The 19,527-nt window shown below is 46.6% G+C and overlaps 2 protein-coding genes across 2 annotated transcripts; both read left to right on the top strand.

Annotated features, from left to right (window-relative positions):
• Positions 1-8,539: 8,539 nt before the first annotated feature.
• On the top strand, positions 8,540-13,333 carry LOC103316974. The gene is made up of 3 exons (XM_031925514.1): positions 8,540-8,550; positions 10,069-11,132; positions 11,220-13,333. The coding sequence occupies exons 1-3, from the start codon at positions 8,540-8,542 to the stop codon at positions 13,331-13,333; spliced, it is 3,189 nt and encodes a 1,062-aa protein (XP_031781374.1).
• A 3,050-nt stretch (positions 13,334-16,383) lies between these two features.
• On the top strand, positions 16,384-18,495 carry LOC116416583. The gene has a single exon (XM_031925513.1). It carries the CDS (start codon positions 16,384-16,386, stop codon positions 18,493-18,495), a length of 2,112 nt encoding a protein of 703 aa, XP_031781373.1.
• The last annotated feature ends 1,032 nt before the right edge of the window (positions 18,496-19,527 follow it).

The following is a 19,527-nucleotide window of genomic DNA, read 5'->3' as shown; positions in this document are numbered from 1 at the left end:
GGTCGCTGAACACAAATATCGCTACGGTAACGGCCTCCAAGGTACCTGGTGCCCAGGGTGGACAGTATGAACGACGTCTCCAAGAGTTTTATGAGAATTTGTAGCATAATTAGTCAAAACTTGTTACTCAAGGGTTCCGGGGGTCACTTATCACTCTGTAGTTTATGAGGTTTGTGTGGATACTGGTTGTAGGTTTTGCTGTGGAGATAGATTCTAGCGTGTACATCTATTTATTTTACAAATCTTATTTGATGGTTGCCTTTGAACTAAAACTAATACTTACTATTTTAACAACAGTTTGATTATTCTATTTTAAGTTAGTGAGGTATAATGTAATATATCTATCGAAGAATAGTTTTTATTATAATTATTACCCTTAAAAATTCGTGAAATCTTTAAAATAAAACCTTCCTCAAAAGGTAAAAGGTAGGCAAGTATAAACTGGTTTTTATTTACCATTAATTTTTTATTTGATGATGATATAATTCATTCAAATAATTATTTATATACAGGGCGGGCCATTTTAATCAAACCAGTCTAATAACTCCTAAATTAAGCCATGAACAGAAAAATTGTTCAGATGAAAGTTGTCCAGGATCATGGAGGACATCTTTTTGTGCAATTAGTTTTGACCTTGAACTCACATTTCAAGGTCATTTGAAGGTCAAATTTTTTTTTTAAATAGGAACCCCTATTTTTGATAGCATATTTGGAAATAACAGGAAATTTTACATCCAAAACGGTATTTCAAAATTTTTTTCATGACCTTCACAAGGTCATTTCAAGGTCAAATGTTAAGAAATATTGTAATTGCTATTTAATCGCATTTTCTGATAGAATAATCGTAGTTAATGTACTTTTATGATGAATATTCAAACCCAATGTGACAATGACCATGAAAATATTTACCTTGAAAACAAAATAATTCCCTAATTTCAGCGCTACCCAGGAACAACGACGTGGACGTATTAGGATTATGTTCCCTTTGGGGTGCTTTTTTAACGTGAGTCCCCTTGCCTCTCACTGGGGTGCTTGTTTACTGTGAGTCCCCTTGCCTCTCACTAGGATGCTTGTTTAACATTCGTTAACAAATTTTTAGTGGTCAAAAGTAAATTTTGAAGTAAACATGATAATTTTAAATATCTGAGTTCTTAATGGGAGTGGGAAATGGAACGTTAAAAATCAATGTTGTCAATTCATTCACGGTCGAAGCAGAGTCAAGTAAAAGTTTAACGTTTCAAAAGCGTAAAAAATGGTTAAACAATAAAGGTAGGATGTTAAAAAATACATTGTTTACGATAAAATATTAAACAGCATTTTGCTTTTGTAATATTAAAAAAAAATTTTAATAATTGTATTTGCCAAAGTGCATCACTTCCAGTTTAGATGTTTTTTTTTAAGTTGAATTTCTTTAATCTAATATGAATTGTAACGATTGTTCTCACGCTGTCTTCAATTTAAATCACAATGTATTAACGTAAGAAAATAAGAAGTTACAAATTTGATTTAAAAATTATACAGTTTGAAAATTCCTCCTTTTTTTGTTGTCACTTTCTTATTTTGGTTTAGTTTCAATTTCAATAAAGAGTGAATGTAAATAAAATAGTTTTTCTTGTTATAAACAAAATTTTCAACATGGGCGATTATTAATCCAATGAAATTGTTGATATGATAATGATCTTAGGCGAAGCCCAAAATAATGCCAGAGCCGCGGTGCGACTCTACGCTGAACGCTTTCCTCTAAGAAGGTGTCCTACTCACGACACATTACTCAGATTACTTCGAAGAGCTCGTGATGGACATCTTCGTCATCAACGCAGACACCACGAATACAACGAAAATGATCCTAATGTTATAGCCGCCTTAGCAGCTGTTCATCTCAATCCACAAATTAGTAGTCGACAAATTGAAAGAGAAATCGGTATACCACGAAGAACAGCATTGAGAATTCTCAATAATCTCCACTATCACGATTACCACATAAGATTAGTTCATGAGCTGAGGTCACGCCATTTTCTAATGAGTATTAACTTTTGCCAGTGGGCTTTAGGAGTTTTACACAATGATCCAGATTTTTTCAGATTTGTTATGTTTTCTGACGAGGCTATATTTCACAGTGATGGTCAATTAAATAGGCACAATAGTCACTACTGGTCACTTGTAAATCCCCACTGGTACAGGGCTATTGACCATCAAAACCGATGGAGTTTAATGGTGTGGTGTGGGATCATTAATGGTTACCTGATTGGGCCATATTTTTTCGGTCAAAATGTTAACCAGAATGGCTATTTGGCATTGCTCAGAGATCGACTGCCAGAGCTTTTAGAGGATGTTGACTTTCGGACGTTTCGGACGTAAAATTTCCTGTTCTTTCCGAATCTGCTATCAAAAATAGGGGTTCCTATTTAAAAAAAAAAATTTGACCTTCAAATGACCTTGAAATTTTAGTTCAAGGTCAAAACTAATTGCACAAAAAGATGTCCCCCTTGATCCTGGACAACTTTCATCTGAACAATTTTTCTGTTCATGGCTTAATTTAGGAGTTATTAGACTGGTTTGATTAAAATGGCCCACCCTGTAAGTGACAAACTATGGTAAACAAATATATGATATCAAATAGTTAAATGGCAATTACGTATTTGGACTAAATTTATCGAATTATTCTTTAATACGATTTATAATTTCATTGTTTTCTTAACGTCATTGTTAATTTACTGGCTGTATTCTACACTAGTATGAACATACTTGATAAACCCATCGGTTGATAGTTCCTAATGTGAATTGTTTATTTTGATAAAATTTAATAACATTGCCAAGAAAACACATCTTTCAAATTAAGTGAAACACAACTTCATTAATAATAAAGAGATATTGAAAAATGAAAAATTATTCTTTTTATCTCACCGTAAAATTATTAAGCGACGGGTTTATCAAGTACGTTCATAGTAGTGTAGAATACCGCCAGTAAATTAACAATGACGTTAGGAAAACAATAAAATTATAAATCGTATTAAAGAATAATTTGATAAATTTATTCCAAATACGTAATTGCCATTTAACTATTTGATTCCATATATTTTTTTTTACCATAGTTTGTTACTTATATAAATAATTATTTGAATGAATTACATCATCATCCCCAGTGGAAAAAAATTCTGTGCCAAACTGTGCCAAAACCGTGCCAAAACTGTGCCTATATATGTCAAAATTGTGGCATAACTGTGTCAAAACATGAACATTTTGGACATTTGACACACTTATGGCACAGTTTGACACAGTTTGGCACAATATTTGCACAGTTTGGCACAGTTTGTCATACTGAAAATAAATGAAATTTGTGCAAATTTTATCGCAGTGTCCGCTACACTTATCGGTACAGGTTGGCATAATATTGGCACAGATTAACACAATATTGGAATAGTTTGGTACAGTTTTGGCATAGTTTGGCACAGAATTTTTTTTTCACTAGTTAAGTTGTTTAGAATTATTAAAATTCACATAAGGGGGGCCTAAATAGTTGTTACCATCCTGATGATAACACCAAAACTCTGGTTGTGCGCTCCAAAATTTTTATTTTCCAATAATTTTATTTAAACAAAATTTTATATCGAATACTTAAATGTGTTGATTTGTACTAAACTGTGTCAAACTGTACCGAAATCATGCTAAACTGTGCTAAACTGTATCTATGTCATCCCAAACTGTGCCAAAACTGTGCCAAACTGTGCCATAAGTGTGTTAAATGTCCAAAATGTTCACGTTTTGGCACAGTTTGGCACAGTTTTGGCACAGATTGGCATATTTTTCATTTCCGCTGGGGATCAAATAAAAAATTAATAGTAAATAAAAACCAGTTTATACTTGCCTACCTTTTACCTTTTGAGAAAGATTTTATTTGAAAGTATAAATTATATACAATTTATATATAATGATATTGATACAATTTATATAAAATTTATATACAAAAATGATTCGATATAATCTAGATAAAAATTGCATACAATATACAATATTTGTCAAAGATTATTATGAGATATAATATACAAAGTGAGATACATGTTTAGAAAATTTAATTTTTACATTGAAATCAACATTTTCACTATACTCGGCGAGTCGTTGACAATAGGACTTACACAACTAGGGGCGAAACTAAATGCCATGCTATGTTTTTGTACGTTAATTAAAGAGGCAAGTTGACAAAATCGTCTCTTGCTCTTCAAAATTTACTGCAGTCTTCCTGCGGCACTGATTCTCGGACCAATCTCGCATCGCAGACACAGCTCGAAATTCGTTACACCTTGGTTTCGGTAAAAGTCTACGGCGCAGACTATCCTCTGATTCTAGGATAGGATTGGCACCGAGATGCCGAGTAACGTATGGTTATCCAGACAAAAAGTACTCTCGAGGAAGAGCAAGAAGAAGCCAAGAAGATTTCTAAGAGTAACGAGTGAGCATGAACCTGCCAATAAGTCAAGACCTTCAAGTTTAAGCAAGAAAGATACAAACTCCAGCAGCGAAAGGAACCTCTGAGGTCAGGAATAGATTTATTGATATCAACATTCTATTTCCTGCGCTCGAGGAAATTTTGATTCGCAACTAATGCCATGGCAAAGTTCAACTTGGCGAATCCGAAGCTTAGGGACTGCGATCTACGATTGAAGTAATGTGTATTAAGTGTGGTCATCTGACAGCTTTTAACTTATGCAGAAAAGTTGGCGTCAAGAACCATGCTTGGGTGAACAACAGAAGAGCAGTAGTTACATTTTGTGCTCTTGGACTTGGACACGCTGGTCATCATCTATTTTGTGGGTTGATGGACTGCTTAATACTCATGGCTCATTTTGCATGTGATGCAATTAGCGAACAATTCAGTGAAGTGTGTAAAAAAGTGGCCAAGAACTCCGTGAAAACTGCAGCGATGGAAAAAAGAGCCGCTAAAGAGATTGGAACTCCTGGACTAAACATTTTGACATTTGGAGGTTAGACTGGCAAATTTCTGCAGTTTTAACTTGAAGATTCAACACAGTGCCCAAAAAAAGATATGAGTATAAAGTGTTATTATTATCAAGGATAAAATAACCTTTTTATTACAATTTTATGAAAATTTATGAAATTACTTTTTCTTTTTGCAGGTAAGAAAAGCCGTAAAGAGTCCAAAAATATAAGTTAATATACCTCATAATTGCTAACAGTCAAGGTCTATGCGTTTGGAGCATAGAAAACTTGGTCCCAAAGGATTTGGTAAGCACTAATTTAAGTTATACTTTCAATAATAATCATAAACTTTAAAGTTGATTTTTTTTAAATGTTGTTTTTACTGACGTCAGCTCACTGTCCGTAGGATTCCAAGCGAACGTATGGTTCTTTTGGGCTCAAACTCAAGGAGCATACTTTGTACACCTGTAGTTTTATAGATAGCATTATTGACTAACTTAGTATTTTGTACAAGCGTACCATCACTCTTAGTTATTCGACAACACACATGCAAGGAACTGCGCGAGGATAAAAGACACAAGTCTTGATGTTTAACAGAGATGCGTATTTCATCACTATTATTGTAAGATGAAGCGGTGTAAGGTTGATGAGCGTGTATCTCATAATTACACACCGAATCATCGTACGTCACGGGGGATTGAATATTTAGAATCTTGTCCATTTTTTTTAAGACAGCCGAGGAATATACACGTTACTTTCCACCAGGGCTTTTGACTCTTAGACCGAGTCCTTTCAAGAATTGTACATTTTGCCGTGTTAGCGTTGTGATTGCTCGCTGACGACTGATGTTTGGTTGCCATTTTGGTTTGCTTATATACCCTCTCCCGCCGTAGACAATACCCATTACGCCTGTTTCAGATGTAATCTGATTGTAATTATCTCACCTCGAAAGTTAGCAAGATTTTCGTCTTGATCAACTATACGCAGTTGTAATTGATCAATACTCTTCACAGTGATCGGAAGGTAAATAACTTGTGATGAAACTTTGATGATCTTGTATCCTGGTGGTACTGCAGGAAAGAACTCGTGTATGGTATGCACTCGCTGACCGTTTATATAGGTACCAGTAGTAATGCTACACTCGACTCGTAGAACGTTAACCTTGAGAATAGACACTGGTAGATCGGAGCTATGAATAATGTTAGCTTCAAGAATGCGTTGTGTGGAGCCTAGTAGTTAAGCAATCGAATCTTGCGGACGAAAATCAATGGTATGACTACACTGAATTACACTGCGAAGATTGTTTTTGTTGGGTTTGAGAGATATTGATATACCTTTCAAAGCTAATGTATCATGAAGATAATTTTCTATATCTTCAATTTCATAGCTACCTGTCGGCAAGAAAATTATCTCCTCACCTACGTAAAACTTGTTATTGTCTGTATCTATATTAGGAATTGAGTTAAATGTGAGCAATTTAACTAATCCAAGAACGTAATTTTTATTTGGAGATAGTTCAATAGGAGGAAAGTATTGAGCTTCAAGTATAGAAGTTGTAGCAGAAAGACTCAGAGTTAATAAATCCTCCATGACAGTTAAACTGATAATGACTCATCAACTATTTTTTCATCTTCTTATATAGGCTTCCACTCAAAAACTTGAGAAAAGATGACTACAATCGAACGTATTATAATCTTGATATCTTTCATGATTATATTTTACTTCATCAACACCCAGATAAAGTAGTAATTCTATTGAAGGTTGAATATCACCGAAACTACCGAAGTAAATTAGTTTGGACCGCGCTTATGATATGCAACTCAATGCGTACCAGGGCCATGGGTATCATCCAAATTTACTATGGCTGATTCATTGTAATGCGGACCATCTATCGGTAATGAATCACGCATAAATACACCACGCAAGTTCGAGATCTTCATACTTTTAGTATACTTTAGAAGATTAATATTTGTAAGAGCTTTCTCAGGCAATCTTACTTCGAGGATCTTTTTTTTCTCAATCCATTTCTAAGCTTCAGATGAAGACCTAATCCCTTCTTGTGAGGTTTTAAGTGAAGTCCTTTACCAACTGCAATCTCTTCCATCTTTTGATTATGTCTCTGACTCTCTTTCAATCTAAGTTTGGCAGCTTTAGTATCATTAACAGCCTTAGCTATTCCAGCAACGCCACCTGCTAGTGCACCAGTTGCATTAAGACCAGCAAATATTGGAACAAGAAATGGTAGGAAACCACCTACCTTAGATGGAACTGGTAATATTCGAGGAACTATAATATTTTTCTTACCACCAGCCTTCTTAACCATTTTCAAAGCAAATAGAATAACTTCATTAGCACATTTGCTTGGTATAACTGATTTTGAAGCAGCCTTCACTACACTTCTAAGCGTAGTGCGAGACTTTATTCCCATTCCAAGGTTCGATTTTAATTTCATAGCGTTAGTTATGGCATACGCAGCTAATTTTTTACCAATTTTTGAATTCTTTGCCAGGGCTCTTTGCCAAGCTTTCTTAGCCAATACTTTATCAGCAACGTGCCTAGCTTCAACGTTTTCGCGATTCTGCGAATAGAATATATCTTGCTCTTTACAATCTTTATCCAACAGATTAATTCTTGAATTACCTCGAGCAAGACGTTTAGCTAACTTGGTAACCGGTCCACAGTATTGATATCCAGGTATATGAAGTTCAATGGGAAGTTTGTTGATAAATTTATTAAGAAATCCACGACCACGTCATTGTTGTTTATATGCGATCATCACACCATGAAAGTCAAATGATAACTAATACCGAGAGTATATGAGCACGCTCTATTTATACTTTTACACCTAGTTACAAATCAGACCTCTAAGAATGAACTTCAAAGAGCAATCAGTCAAACATCCCATAGTGAATTTTGACACTGTCATCGAACCTAAGAAAAAAATTAGGCGCCATGAAGCTGTGATTTGTGGATCATCAAACTGTAGTAAAACGAATAGCTTACTTGCTCTAATAACACACAGGGTGACCAGATCGTGCGATTTTTCGCCAAATGTGCGATTTTCTAGGTACACCTGCGACACCATTCTTGAATTTGACGATTTGCGATTTATTGGCGATTTATAGGCGATTTTTACTATAAATTGTGAATTAGACGAAATTTTACAAAGATTATTTAAAAATATTGCTTTTTATACTTGAATGATACCCAATAGCGCCACCTGTCCATAACGGCATGAACTATGCCGTCGTCGGTCGCCCTCTGATGCTCTGATCACTTTCTTACTCTCTCTCTCTCTCTCTCTCTCTCTCTCTCTCTCTCTCTCTCTCTCTCTCTCTCTGTCATTCTCTCGTTGACATATGACATACGGTCCTTTCGTCTTGCAAGTTGCAACAAGTGTAGTATCGCGAATTAATGGCGTTTTGTATCAACGGTAGCTCAAATAGATTTCTTTTTAGAGAGTGAAATATGTGAAGAAAATTTTGATTTAAAAATCAAAACATTAAATCAAAATGTCAAGATTAAAAAAGCTTGGAAAAAGTGAGGTGAGAAGTTCGTCAGAACCAAGAAGTTACAAATATAACCCTGATTGGGAAAAAGAATCATGGGCAAAAGGTAAAAATATTGTTTTTTCCCATATGGGTATACTTATATATATATATATATATTTAAACTATTCAATTATGTTACTTGGGTTATTTGGATTTGAGTATTTACAATTATTTCATCGATCTATGTGGGTTATTGAGTTCTGAGTATTCACGTTTTAAGTATTTGTTTGATATAAGTTGGATAGTGGGATTTAAATACGTACATTTTATGTATATATTAGTTTATATTAACCGAATTTTCTTAATTATACGATGGTTTTACGTGGGGCAATTAGTTTTATTAATTTAGTTTTAGTGTGCGATTTATGCGCGATTTCGGGAGTTTGAATTGGCGGTTTTGTGCGACTTTATGCCCGATAGGTGGCGACACCACTCTCGCAGTGTCTGGTCACCCTGATAATACATTCTAATGGTGTAAGATTTGAAAACGTATGTGGCGCCACGCGCTGGACAGCGTCGTCACCAGCGTAAGCAGACGCTGCAGCCGAGGCCTGACTTCGACTAGCGGAGTACCGTCGGAGTCAGCCTCAAAATGTCGTCCGGCCGACGCCACGCCGTGGCGAGCGGGGAGCGCGCACCCGGTCGCCATTCTGGGACTGGCCGCCAGACTCAGCACACGCTCAAATTCATACAGTATTATTATTATAAATAAAGTCGTCAGAGTTGAGTTAGCAGTACATCGGAGTGTTAGATTTTTCTCCTCCTGTACCTTCCTGTGCCCACGCGACTCGCGAGCGCGAAAAAGCTCCATTCGAATAGGAATTCAGTTAATTTCCAAAGTGGTGACCCGTTCAGCAACACGTTTCGGAGTTGGGCACAGCGCGAAGAACCGACGCCATCTACGCCACGTCATCTCACTCTTACTCTCGGCGGCCAGCCCATCCTTCTCTCTCGGCGTACCGCGCGGACCCGAGAAAGAATTTTTTTTTATCGTTCGACATACGGCACGCCGCAGCCCATTTACAGCTCGCGGGGGCCACTTTTATTTTTATTTTTATTTCTCGCATCGAGCAGCGAGCGCAGTCACGCGCGGTGGCACGCGCGAGCCCGGTGAATCTCGCCGCCGGTGAAGTGACCCTCAATCGAGCACGCGGTGCGGCCCGTCGTCCGCCCTTCACCGGAGCAACACCAGGCGAGCACCCGAGGCACCTCACCGCACGGCATACCAGCAGCAGGGAGTCTGCCTTCAGCCCCTCTACAGTTGGAGTGCGCGCGGAACAGCCCCGTCGGTCGTCTCCCTGCCTGCAGCACACCACGCGGCGAGAGCAGCCGCACCACCGAGGACGAGGCACAGCGGCAGAGCATCGCGGTGACACGCACCAACGCACCGGGGTCCCAGCCAGGAGGTGCCAGCAACATCGGCGGAACAACATCGTCCGAGCAGCGCAGTCCAGCGGCAGCGCGGCGGCCACGTCTCGCCATCATCATCGGCAGCGTCCGGCGGCAGCATCATCACATCAGGTTTTTCGCCCCGCAACAGGTATAGTCTTTTCGCGGCCTTGAGTCGCTCTTTCATTTCAAGTGCCGCGTATACCTGTTGCGGGCCGCCGGCGCCGACGCCGCGCTTCACGCAGTCGGCGCTCACCCTCAGTGCAGCCAACGCCTCAGCGATTGATACCTACGGCACTCACTCGCTGACGCTGGACCTCGCTTTGGCCAAACCACTCAGCTGGAAGTTCATCGTAGCCGATGTCAGTGATCCCATCCTAGGCGCGGATTTTCTGGCACATTTCGGCCTCGCTGTCGACCTCCATCACAGACAGCTCCTCGATGCCGACCACTCACACCATACCACCGGTGCAATCCTTCCAGCTCGAGTCTTCTCCGTCGCAGTCAATATCACGGCCGACGTCGCTGAGGGTGTGTTTGCTGACCTGTTGAGAGACTACCAAGATCTAGCTACTCCAGGCAGCACCACCATTTCACTACCGGATCTCTCCGCCCTCCACCACATCGTGACGAACGGTCCACTAGTTGCAGCACACCCACGCCGGCTCCACGGGGAGCGCCTCGAGGCGGCGCGTGCAGGATTTCGAGCGCTTTTGAAGATGGGCATCGTCCGTTTATCAGACAGCTCCTGGGCGAGCCCTCTACAGCTGGTCAAGAAAGCCGATGGCTCATACCGCATCACGGGCGACTATCGCCAGCTCAACAGTCTCACCGTCCCGGACAGATACCCGCTCCCAGTTATAGAGGACCTTTTACTGGAACTACAAGGCGACACCTTCTCAGTCATAGACTTGAAGAAGGCCTTTTATCAAGTCCCTATCGCTCCCGAAGACGCGCACAAGACGGCGATTACAACCCCCTTTGGGCTCTTCGAATTTACTCGCTCGTCGATGGGGCTCCGCAACGCGGCACAATCTCTCCAACGCGCAATGGATCATCTTCTGCTCGACCTGCCGTTCGCGCGAGCATATCTGGACGACATAGTCGTTGCATCCAGGGGTCGAGAGCAGCATTTAGAGCATCTCCGGGTCCTCTTCGCCACTCTACGCAAGGCACGCATCAAGATCAATCAGGACAAGTGCGTCCTGGCCAAAGATTCAGTCACCTATCTCGGGTACTACATCTCTAAAGATGGCTGTAGTCCACCATCAGGCCAAGTCGAGGCAATCCAAGCTTTTCCGTAGCCGGCTGACACTTCACAACTTCGTCGTTTCTTGGGGCTAGTTAACTACTACAGCCGATGCATCCCTGGAGCTGCACGCCTCCTCGCACCTCTCAACGATCTACTGAAGCTCTTGCCGCAGTGCAAGAAACCGTCGCCTCTCGCCTGGACGAAGGAAGCACAAGATGCCTTCGAGAAAACGAAGCGAGCGCTCGCAGACGCAGTTACCACTACCTTTCTGCGTCGCGAGGCCCCTCTACGGCTCTACACCGACGCCTCCGACGTCGCCATCGGTGCTGCCCTGGAGCAGTACGAGAGGGAAGACATCTGGCGCCCACTAGGCTTCTTTTCTAGAAAGCTCTCGGACACCGAGAGGCGCTACAGCACCTACGATAGAGAGTTTCTCGCCGCATTCGCCTCGGTTAAGCACTTCAGCAGCATCCTCGACGGGCGCCCTTTCACCCTGTACACGGACCACAAGCCGCTGTCCCTCGCAGCTCAGCAGCCACCGGAAAAAGCCTCGCCTCGCCAGTCCAGACAGCTCAACTTCATGTACCAGTTCCCGATCAAGCTGGCGTACGTCAAGGGCCCCAACAACATCGTCGCAGACGCCTTGTCAAGAGTCAACACGATCAAGATGCCGGCTTGCCTGAACCTCACCACCCTCGCCCAGCAGCAAGCGAGCGATCAAGACCTGCCGCACTTGCTCGACACCGGAGACGGAAAACTTCAGCCCCTCAACATCGAGGGTTCCTCCCTGTATTGCGCAGTGGACGGAAATGTAATTCGGCCGTACATCCCCAAGGAGCTGAGGAAGACCGTCTTGGAGGCACTGCATGGGTTCTCCCACCCAGGCGTCCGTTCCACGACGAGGACGATTGCCCAGAAGTACTTCTGGCCACACATGCGGAAGGAGATTGCGCGTTGGGCGCGCGCTTGCGAGACATGCCAGCACTCCAAGGTCCACTGGCACAACCGAGCAGCTCTAGGAGACTTCGCGGCCCGGATGCGCGTTTCGACCACCTGCACCTGGACCTCATCAAGCTCCCGTCGTGCTCGGGTTTCCAGTACTGTCTCACCATCGTCGACAGGTTCTCCAGGTGGCCGCACGCCATCTCTCTTCCGGACCAGCAGGCAGACACGGTCGCGCGAGCCTTCCTCGAGCACTGGATCAGCTCGTTCGAGACGCCGCTCACCATCACCACGGACCAGGGTGCACACAACACATTACCACCCGCAGGCCAATGGGCTGGTGGAAAGGATGCACCGCACTCTCAAGGCGGTCCTCATGTGCTGCGCATCAATACCGTGGCCGCAGGCCCTTCCAGCCGTCCTTTTGGGCCTCAGAACGACCTTCAAAGAGGATCTTCAGGCTTCTCCGGCCGAGATGCTCTTCGGCACAACTCTCCGAGTCCCAGGAGACTTCTTTGTTTCAGCTAGTCATCCAGATGCGAACGCGCCGGCTTTCGTCGCCCAGTTGCGTGGCCTCATCGGCCGGTTGCGGGCAGCCCCAGGGTCCAGGCACCTACCGCCTCGCACGCCGTTTTTCCACGGCGACTTGCGCACCTGCACGCACGTCTTCAGGAGAGTCGACACGGTCCGCACGACGGTGCAGCCGCCCTACACGGGGCCACACAGGGTGCTGCGACGCCTCGACGACCAGCGATACGTGGTCGAGGTGAACGGCGAGGCCAAGACCCTCTCGAACAGCTCCCTCAAGCCGGCGTACCTGGAGGTAGCCGATCAGCCGCCTACCAACGCCCCGCTCCCTGCGCGGGCCTCACCAGCTTCAGCGGCTCCGGCTCCTCCACCTGCCGCGCCATCGGCGCAGGCAGCTCCACCAGCCGCGCCATCGGCGCAGGCATCAACACCATCAGGGCCCGAGGCACGGCCACTCGCACAGGGTCCTCCAGCTGGGCCATCCACGCAGGCGCATCCAGAGCCCATGCCGTCCACCCAGCCGCAACCACCTGTGTCGCCGCCTGTCCCGGCGCCTTCAACATCGCCGCCGCCGCCGCCCTCCGCCAGTCCATCCCTCAACGGGCCAAGGAAAACGGTGTCGTTCCGGACGCAGTACACGTCCGACACTGGCGGGGGAGTAGCTGTGGCGCCACGCGCTGGACAGCGTCGTCGCCAGCGTAAGCAGACGCTGCAGCCGAGGCCTGACTTCGACTAGCGGAGTACCGCCGGAGTTAGCCTCAAAATGTCATCCGGCCGACGCCACGCCGTGGCGAGCGGGGAGCGCGCACGCGGTCGCCATTCTGGGACTGGCCGCCAGACTCAGCACACGCTCAAATTCATACAGTATTATTATTATAAATAAAGTCGTCAGAGTTGAGTTAGCAGTACATCGGAGTGTTAGATTTTTTCTCCTCCTGTACCTTCCTGTGCCCACGCGACTCGCGAGCGCGAAAAAGCTCCATTCGAATAGGAATTCAGTTAATTTCCAAACGTATATGTATACTCAAAATCTCTCAATCAATCTAAGTATAAATTTCTAAAAAATCTTTTAAAACCTTTTGATGGTATACAGTATTTTTCTTTTAGCGAGCATGACGATGTGATAGCTCCCGATGATGCTCTCCTCAACTCAATCATGATATTTGATGATGTTGCCTGTGAAAAGAAAGCATATTACTGCATGGGGTGACATAAAAAAGTAGATTGTTTTTATCTCTGTCAGTCTTATGCACAAGTTCCAAAACATCTTGTAAGAGACAATGTTAATCTATTGGTAATTTTTCGACAAGATGATTTTAATCTCAAACATCTATACGATGATCATGTTAATTCTGATATGATTTATATGCAGTTTAAAAATTTATGTTCAAAATGTTGGTGTGATGATAAGTATGATTTTATAATGATTGATAAGGATAGTCCAATCAATGGAGGTAGATATAGGAAAGGGTTCGATAGTTTTGCTATAAATTAGCACGCATGTAGTAAAATTCATAGTTTATCTTTGTATATCAAAGCATCAACACGGGTGATGTTAAAAAAAAAAGAATATATTACGTCAGCTTGTAAAAGCACAAAATACAGTCAAACGCAAGTATATGTTGAAGATGGAGAAAGATAGTTCCGAAAAAGCTGTAGGAGATACCTTTAAACCGATTGTTGATCCTCTACAACAGCTTATTTCTTCAACTGAAAGAAATGTTCTTTTACCTCCTCCTTCTCACAAGAAGCAGAAGAGATATTCTCTAAATGAAACAGTGAGAATTATTAATAAAAGCAATATGTGATTTTGGAAAGTGGTAGAGGCCTCTACTATCGCCCCCACTTGTGAGGTACAACCAGATCTCCTGATCGAAGAGGCAGCGGTGGTAATTCTCGTGATCGATGCGGTTCTTTACCACGAGGCCCTTGACGCCATTCGCCTTCTTGATGGGTTTCTGGCCATCAATGCGCACACAGTACATCTTAATGCATAAGCCCAGAAACTTCACCATCACGTTGCCAGCGCACTCGTCCTTCATCACGCCGAGAACCTTCTTGTTCTAGCGTGGCATCCCGAACTGGTTGTCCTCAGGGTAGTTACTGGTGTCGAACCTCGCGATGTCCTCCTTCATCGCGGCGTAGACGTCGGCACCTTGAACTTCGTAGACGAGGCTATCGGTGTCGGTGTAGAGGAGTTTGCACTGCGACGTTGCAAACGTCGCAGCCGCGTCGATACGAGGAATCTCGTTCGATGCGGCCAAGCTCTGAGTGCGCGGAAGAAACAAGCGAGTTGGATTGTTGTTGTCAGTGCCAGCCTGACCTCGAGTTCGAGGAACGGGCCGGCTAACCGTCCACGTTAGCGCGAGAGTGAGCATCGTTGGCGCGAGAGTGAGCCTCGACGGCGCGCGCGCTGATTGGTCCTCCGCATGTCGCGAGCCAATCAGTGGGCGCCGATGTGCGACTCGCTATCCGCGCGGACTGCCAGCCAATCAGGCGCGAGGAAGATGCGCGGGCCCGACGAGCGCGAGTGGAGAGTGAGCGCGAGAACGAGCGGGAAATCGGAGAGTTCTCTCACGACTGTCGACGGAGTACGTCGACGTGCGAGAGAGATACGTGGCCTCCTCTGTTGCGAGGAGAATCGGGAGAGTCTCCCGAGGTTGTGCGAGTGTGCGAGAGTGTGAGAGAGTCATAGGTGCAGCGCGTTGGCACGAGCAAGTGCCGACACCCGGACGAGCCAGCAACCATCCGCACGAGAGGAAGGAAGCTAGCCAGTCCGCCATCATTGTCCGGAGGACCAGAGCAACCAGCAGCCTTGGCGTGGGAGAGCCGAGGAAGCTAGCCGTCACCAGGTCCACGAGAGTCAGGGAGGCGCCGGCGGGAGCACCGACGGACGTCCACCAGGGTGAGAGCGAGTAAGAAAGTATTAGAGAGAGAGAGAGAGAGAGAGAGAGAGAGAGAGAGAGAGAGAGAGAGAGAGAGAGAGAGAGAGAGAAAGAGATAGAGAGAGAGAGAGAGAGAGAGAGAGAGAAAGAGATAGAGAGAGAGAGAGAGAGAGAGAGAGAGATCCGAGAGTGAGACGAGTGTGGTGCGGGCACACTAGAGAGAGAGAGAGAACAGTGCGAGGAAACGCGTGTGCGTGAGATAGAGACAGCGCAAGAGAAAACCCTATAGCTGCGCGGCTGCAGCAGGTCGGGCTTGCCACAAGCGGGAGGCATAGCCCGCGCGCGAGAGAGAAAGAGAGAGAGAGAGAGAGAGAGAGAGTCAGCCGTCAGCGGACTGGACCTGGGCCTGTGGCCCGCCGTCTGCTGCACGAGCGTGGCTCGTGTTTAAGCGTCCCAGTGTAAGCCCTGCGTGGCTAAACTGTGCGCGGGAGGCACTACAGCCACCGTATTGTAGGGAAGGGCTGGGCGAAATACATGTGCAATAAAACTTAACCATTGTGTGTGATCATTTTCCCCTCTCCCTAGCGTTCTCCCAAACGTGATGATCGCGGTCAAATCCTACGTTTAGAAAAATCCTAGTGCATGCGAGGCTCTAGGTGTTGCGCACCTGTATTGGGAGGCACAGCGTCGCAATTGGCATCCCTTGTGGGGATTCGCGATCATCGAAAGGGAGAGGTAAAGTGTTTTCGCGAGTGTTAGTGTAAAGTGCGCGGAGTGTGAGCGACGGAAAGATGCGCAGCGGGCCACGAGGCAAGCTGCTGACGTCTTTTCGTGTGGAGAGAGACGGCGAAGAGAGCTCAGCGATCAGTCGTCAGCTGTTGAAGTCGCACCATATTGTGCGATGAATCAGCTGACGAAACGGCCGTTCGTAGTGGGACTCGGAGTAGAGCCCAACGCTAAACGTGATAGCGTGGGAGGCTCTACCGTGTCCCCACGAGATGTGCTGCGACGCATGCGCTCTAGCGACAGCGAGTCAGCCAACGGCGACGACTGGCACACAGTACGTCATAAGCGTCGTCGGCGGGGCTCGCGAGTAAAGCTTTTCGACGAAAGTCGGAAGCAAGGAGACTCCTCGGTCTCGTTGTCGAGTGACAATGAGAGCCAAGAGAGATCTTCAAGTTTGTGCTTGAGTGAGAGAGACAGTGTGTGTACTGTGATCGCGAGGTGCGAACGGACAGGTTACTTGCGGTTGTCCGAAAGGACGATAGCAAGAACCGCGGCCTGCGCAACCTCCAGCACAGTCAGTGACGTAGCCGAGGGAGATGTGTTGCGAGGAGGCTCGGGCTCAAGCATAGACGTCAGCGTAGACAGCGGCTATGCGAGCCGAGTGAGTGTCGATCGCAGCGAGAGAGACGCTCGTGTGAGAGAGTTGGAAGAATGCGGACTCACTCTTGAGGATGCGAGAGCTCGAGTCTTTGAGGAGGAGTTTTCTGTAGCTTGGCGAGAAGCTTACGAGGAAGCCCTCCTGGAAGCTCGAGCGAAGCTGCGGGACGAGTTAGCCACGCTAGAGCATGAGCGGCGGCTGCAACGAGTCCGTGAGGAGGCGAGGGAGGCGGCGCGAGAGCAGGTACGGGTCGAGGCGATAGAACAGATGCGTAAAATGGAGGAAGAGCGAATAGGGCGAAAGCCATGTTTGCGAGCCCCAGTCAAAACGACTGATTCAGTTCGCCCAGCTACTCTAGACCAGCTGAGAGGCAGACCGTCTGTGTTCACGAGTGATATTGGTGACGCGGACAAAGAGTTGCTAGAGCCAGAGCGCGAAACGGTGCGACGCCGCGTCTCTTGGGGCAACTCTGGAGGTCGGCCGAGTATGCAACGGAGCTGTGTGAGCTCGGGTGAGGAGTCGGAGGAGGAGAGTGGACAAGGAGAGAAGAGTGCGGAAGAGGAGTCGGAGGAGGAGAGTGAGAGGAGAGAGAAAAGTGCGTCGAGAAAGAGACGGAGACAGAGAGGTTTGCTGAGCAGTGACAGCGAGCTCGAAGTTAACTCGAGCTGCGAGTTTAACTCAGCGAACCTGACGTCATCCGAACGCCGGAAAAGATCAGCCGACTCGCTCAGGGCTTTGGAGTTCCTGAAGCATTGGGAGCTCCAGTTCTCGGGCGAGAGTGATCACGAGGAGACGGAGGAGTTCTTTGATCGACTGTGTGAGTGCAGAGTAGCGTTAGCGGTGCCAGACCGCGAGCTGCTAGCGGTGTTGCCGTGCATTTTCAAGTTGCAGGCAAGCCGCTGGTATCGGGCGAAGAGAAAGAGCCTGCGAACATGGGAGATGTTCTGCCGGGCCTTTCGTCGCCGATACATGGTTCCGTATTGTCGGGAGGATTTGGAGGAAGATCTGCGCAAGCGAACGCAGCACAGAGAAGAGAAGATCGCGGCGTATATCGCGAGTCTTCAGTATCTGGCTTCGCGCTTTCGCCGACCTCCATCCGAACGTGATTTGCTTCGTATCGCATATCAGAACCTCCTTCCGGAATACCGGAGAGCTATTGGCGAAAAATGCGTCAACAGCTGGGAAGAGTTGGAGAGGTACGGCCGACGCTGGGAGCGGCTAAAAGAGTTAGATAGCCATTACGCACCTCCGCTGCCAGCGGAGAAGATGCGCGTTCCCGGTGCGGCGTACAAGGAGGAAGGAGAGACCCAGAGAGCCGCTGCAGTCGAGAGGACAGAGCATGCAGGCCCTGGTGACGAGTTGCCTTCTATCGAGGTTGAGGAGAGGACGAGTGAGAGAAAGAGAGCTTCAATGAGGAGAAAGAGAGCTACCGTATGGCGCGGCCTGGTGCGTCCGACCGCTAATGCCGTGGCTCGAGGGGAGAGGCGAGGAGATGGTACGTGCTTCACCTGCTGTAAAGTGGGGCACCGGGCATTGAATTGCCCGGAGATGATCTGCTGGGCATGCCAACAAAAAGGACATTCACGAAGGGAATGTCCTGCGCGTAGGCAATTGCCACAGACATCATGACAACTTTGCAGACGAGTGAGCCACTCAGGTCTGTGTCTAGATTGCCGGAGAAAAATGGCAATGCTAGAAAGACGGAGAGCTGAGGAAGGAAATGAGAAGAGAGAGAAGTCAGCGGAGGTGGAGAGAAAAGGATGTGAGAGAGTAGTGCTAGAGAGATGTGCAGGGGAGAGAAGAGTGTTGGCCTGGGACCTAGTGAAAGGATTAAGGCCAACTTCTTCGAGAGAGGAGTCAGCGAGAATGGAGAAGAGAGGAAGTGAGAGAGTGGAGCTGGAGAGATGCTGCGAAAAGAGGAAAGTTTGGACCCAGGACCCAGTAAAAGGTTTAAGGCCAACTTCTCCGAGAGAGGAAGCATTGTTAAGGGGAGGGGATTGCGACGTTGCAAACGTCGCAGCCGCGTCGATACGAGGAATCTCGTTCGATGCGGCCAAGCTCTGAGTGCGCGGAAGAAACAAGCGAGTTGGATTGTTGTTGTCAGTGCCAGCCTGACCTCGAGTTCGAGGAACGGGCCGGCTAACCGTCCACGTTAGCGCGAGAGTGAGCATCGTTGGCGCGAGAGTGAGCCTCGACGGCGCGCGCGCTGATTGGTCCTCCGCATGTCGCGAGCCAATCAGTGGGCGCCGATGTGCGACTCGCTATCCGCGCGGACTGCCAGCCAATCAGGCGCGAGGAAGATGCGCGGGCCCGACGAGCGCGAGTGGAGAGTGAGCGCGAGAACGAGCGGGAAATCGGAGAGTTCTCTCACGACTGTCGACGGAGTACGTCGACGTGCGAGAGAGATACGTGGCCTCCTCTGTTGCGAGGAGAATCGGGAGAGTCTCCCGAGGTTGTGCGAGTGTGCGAGAGTGTGAGAGAGTCATAGGTGCAGCGCGTTGGCACGAGCAAGTGCCGACACCCGGACGAGCCAGCAACCATCCGCACGAGAGGAAGGAAGCTAGCCAGTCCGCCATCATTGTCCGGAGGACCAGAGCAACCAGCAGCCTTGGCGTGGGAGAGCCGAGGAAGCTAGCCGTCACCAGGTCCACGAGAGTCAGG

Source organism: Nasonia vitripennis (assembly GCF_009193385.2).
Source record: "Nasonia vitripennis strain AsymCx chromosome 2 unlocalized genomic scaffold, Nvit_psr_1.1 chr2_random0010, whole genome shotgun sequence".
In the NCBI taxonomy this organism is placed as follows: Eukaryota; Metazoa; Arthropoda; class Insecta; order Hymenoptera; family Pteromalidae; genus Nasonia; species Nasonia vitripennis.
Note: the sequence above shows the minus strand (reverse complement) of the source record. Positions and strands in the feature narration are given on the sequence as shown.

What these genes read in the sequence shown, in the direction of transcription:
- LOC103316974 (XM_031925514.1), top strand. An exon ending in CTACATCTCTAAAGATGGCT is followed by an intron (nt 11,133 to 11,219) that starts GTAGTCCACCAT and finishes TCTTGGGGCTAG; the next exon opens with TTAACTACTACAGCCGATGC.
- LOC116416583 (XM_031925513.1), top strand. Translation starts at nt 16,384, where the DNA reads ATGAATCAGCTGACGAAACGGCCGTTCGTAGTGGGACTCGGAGTAGAG.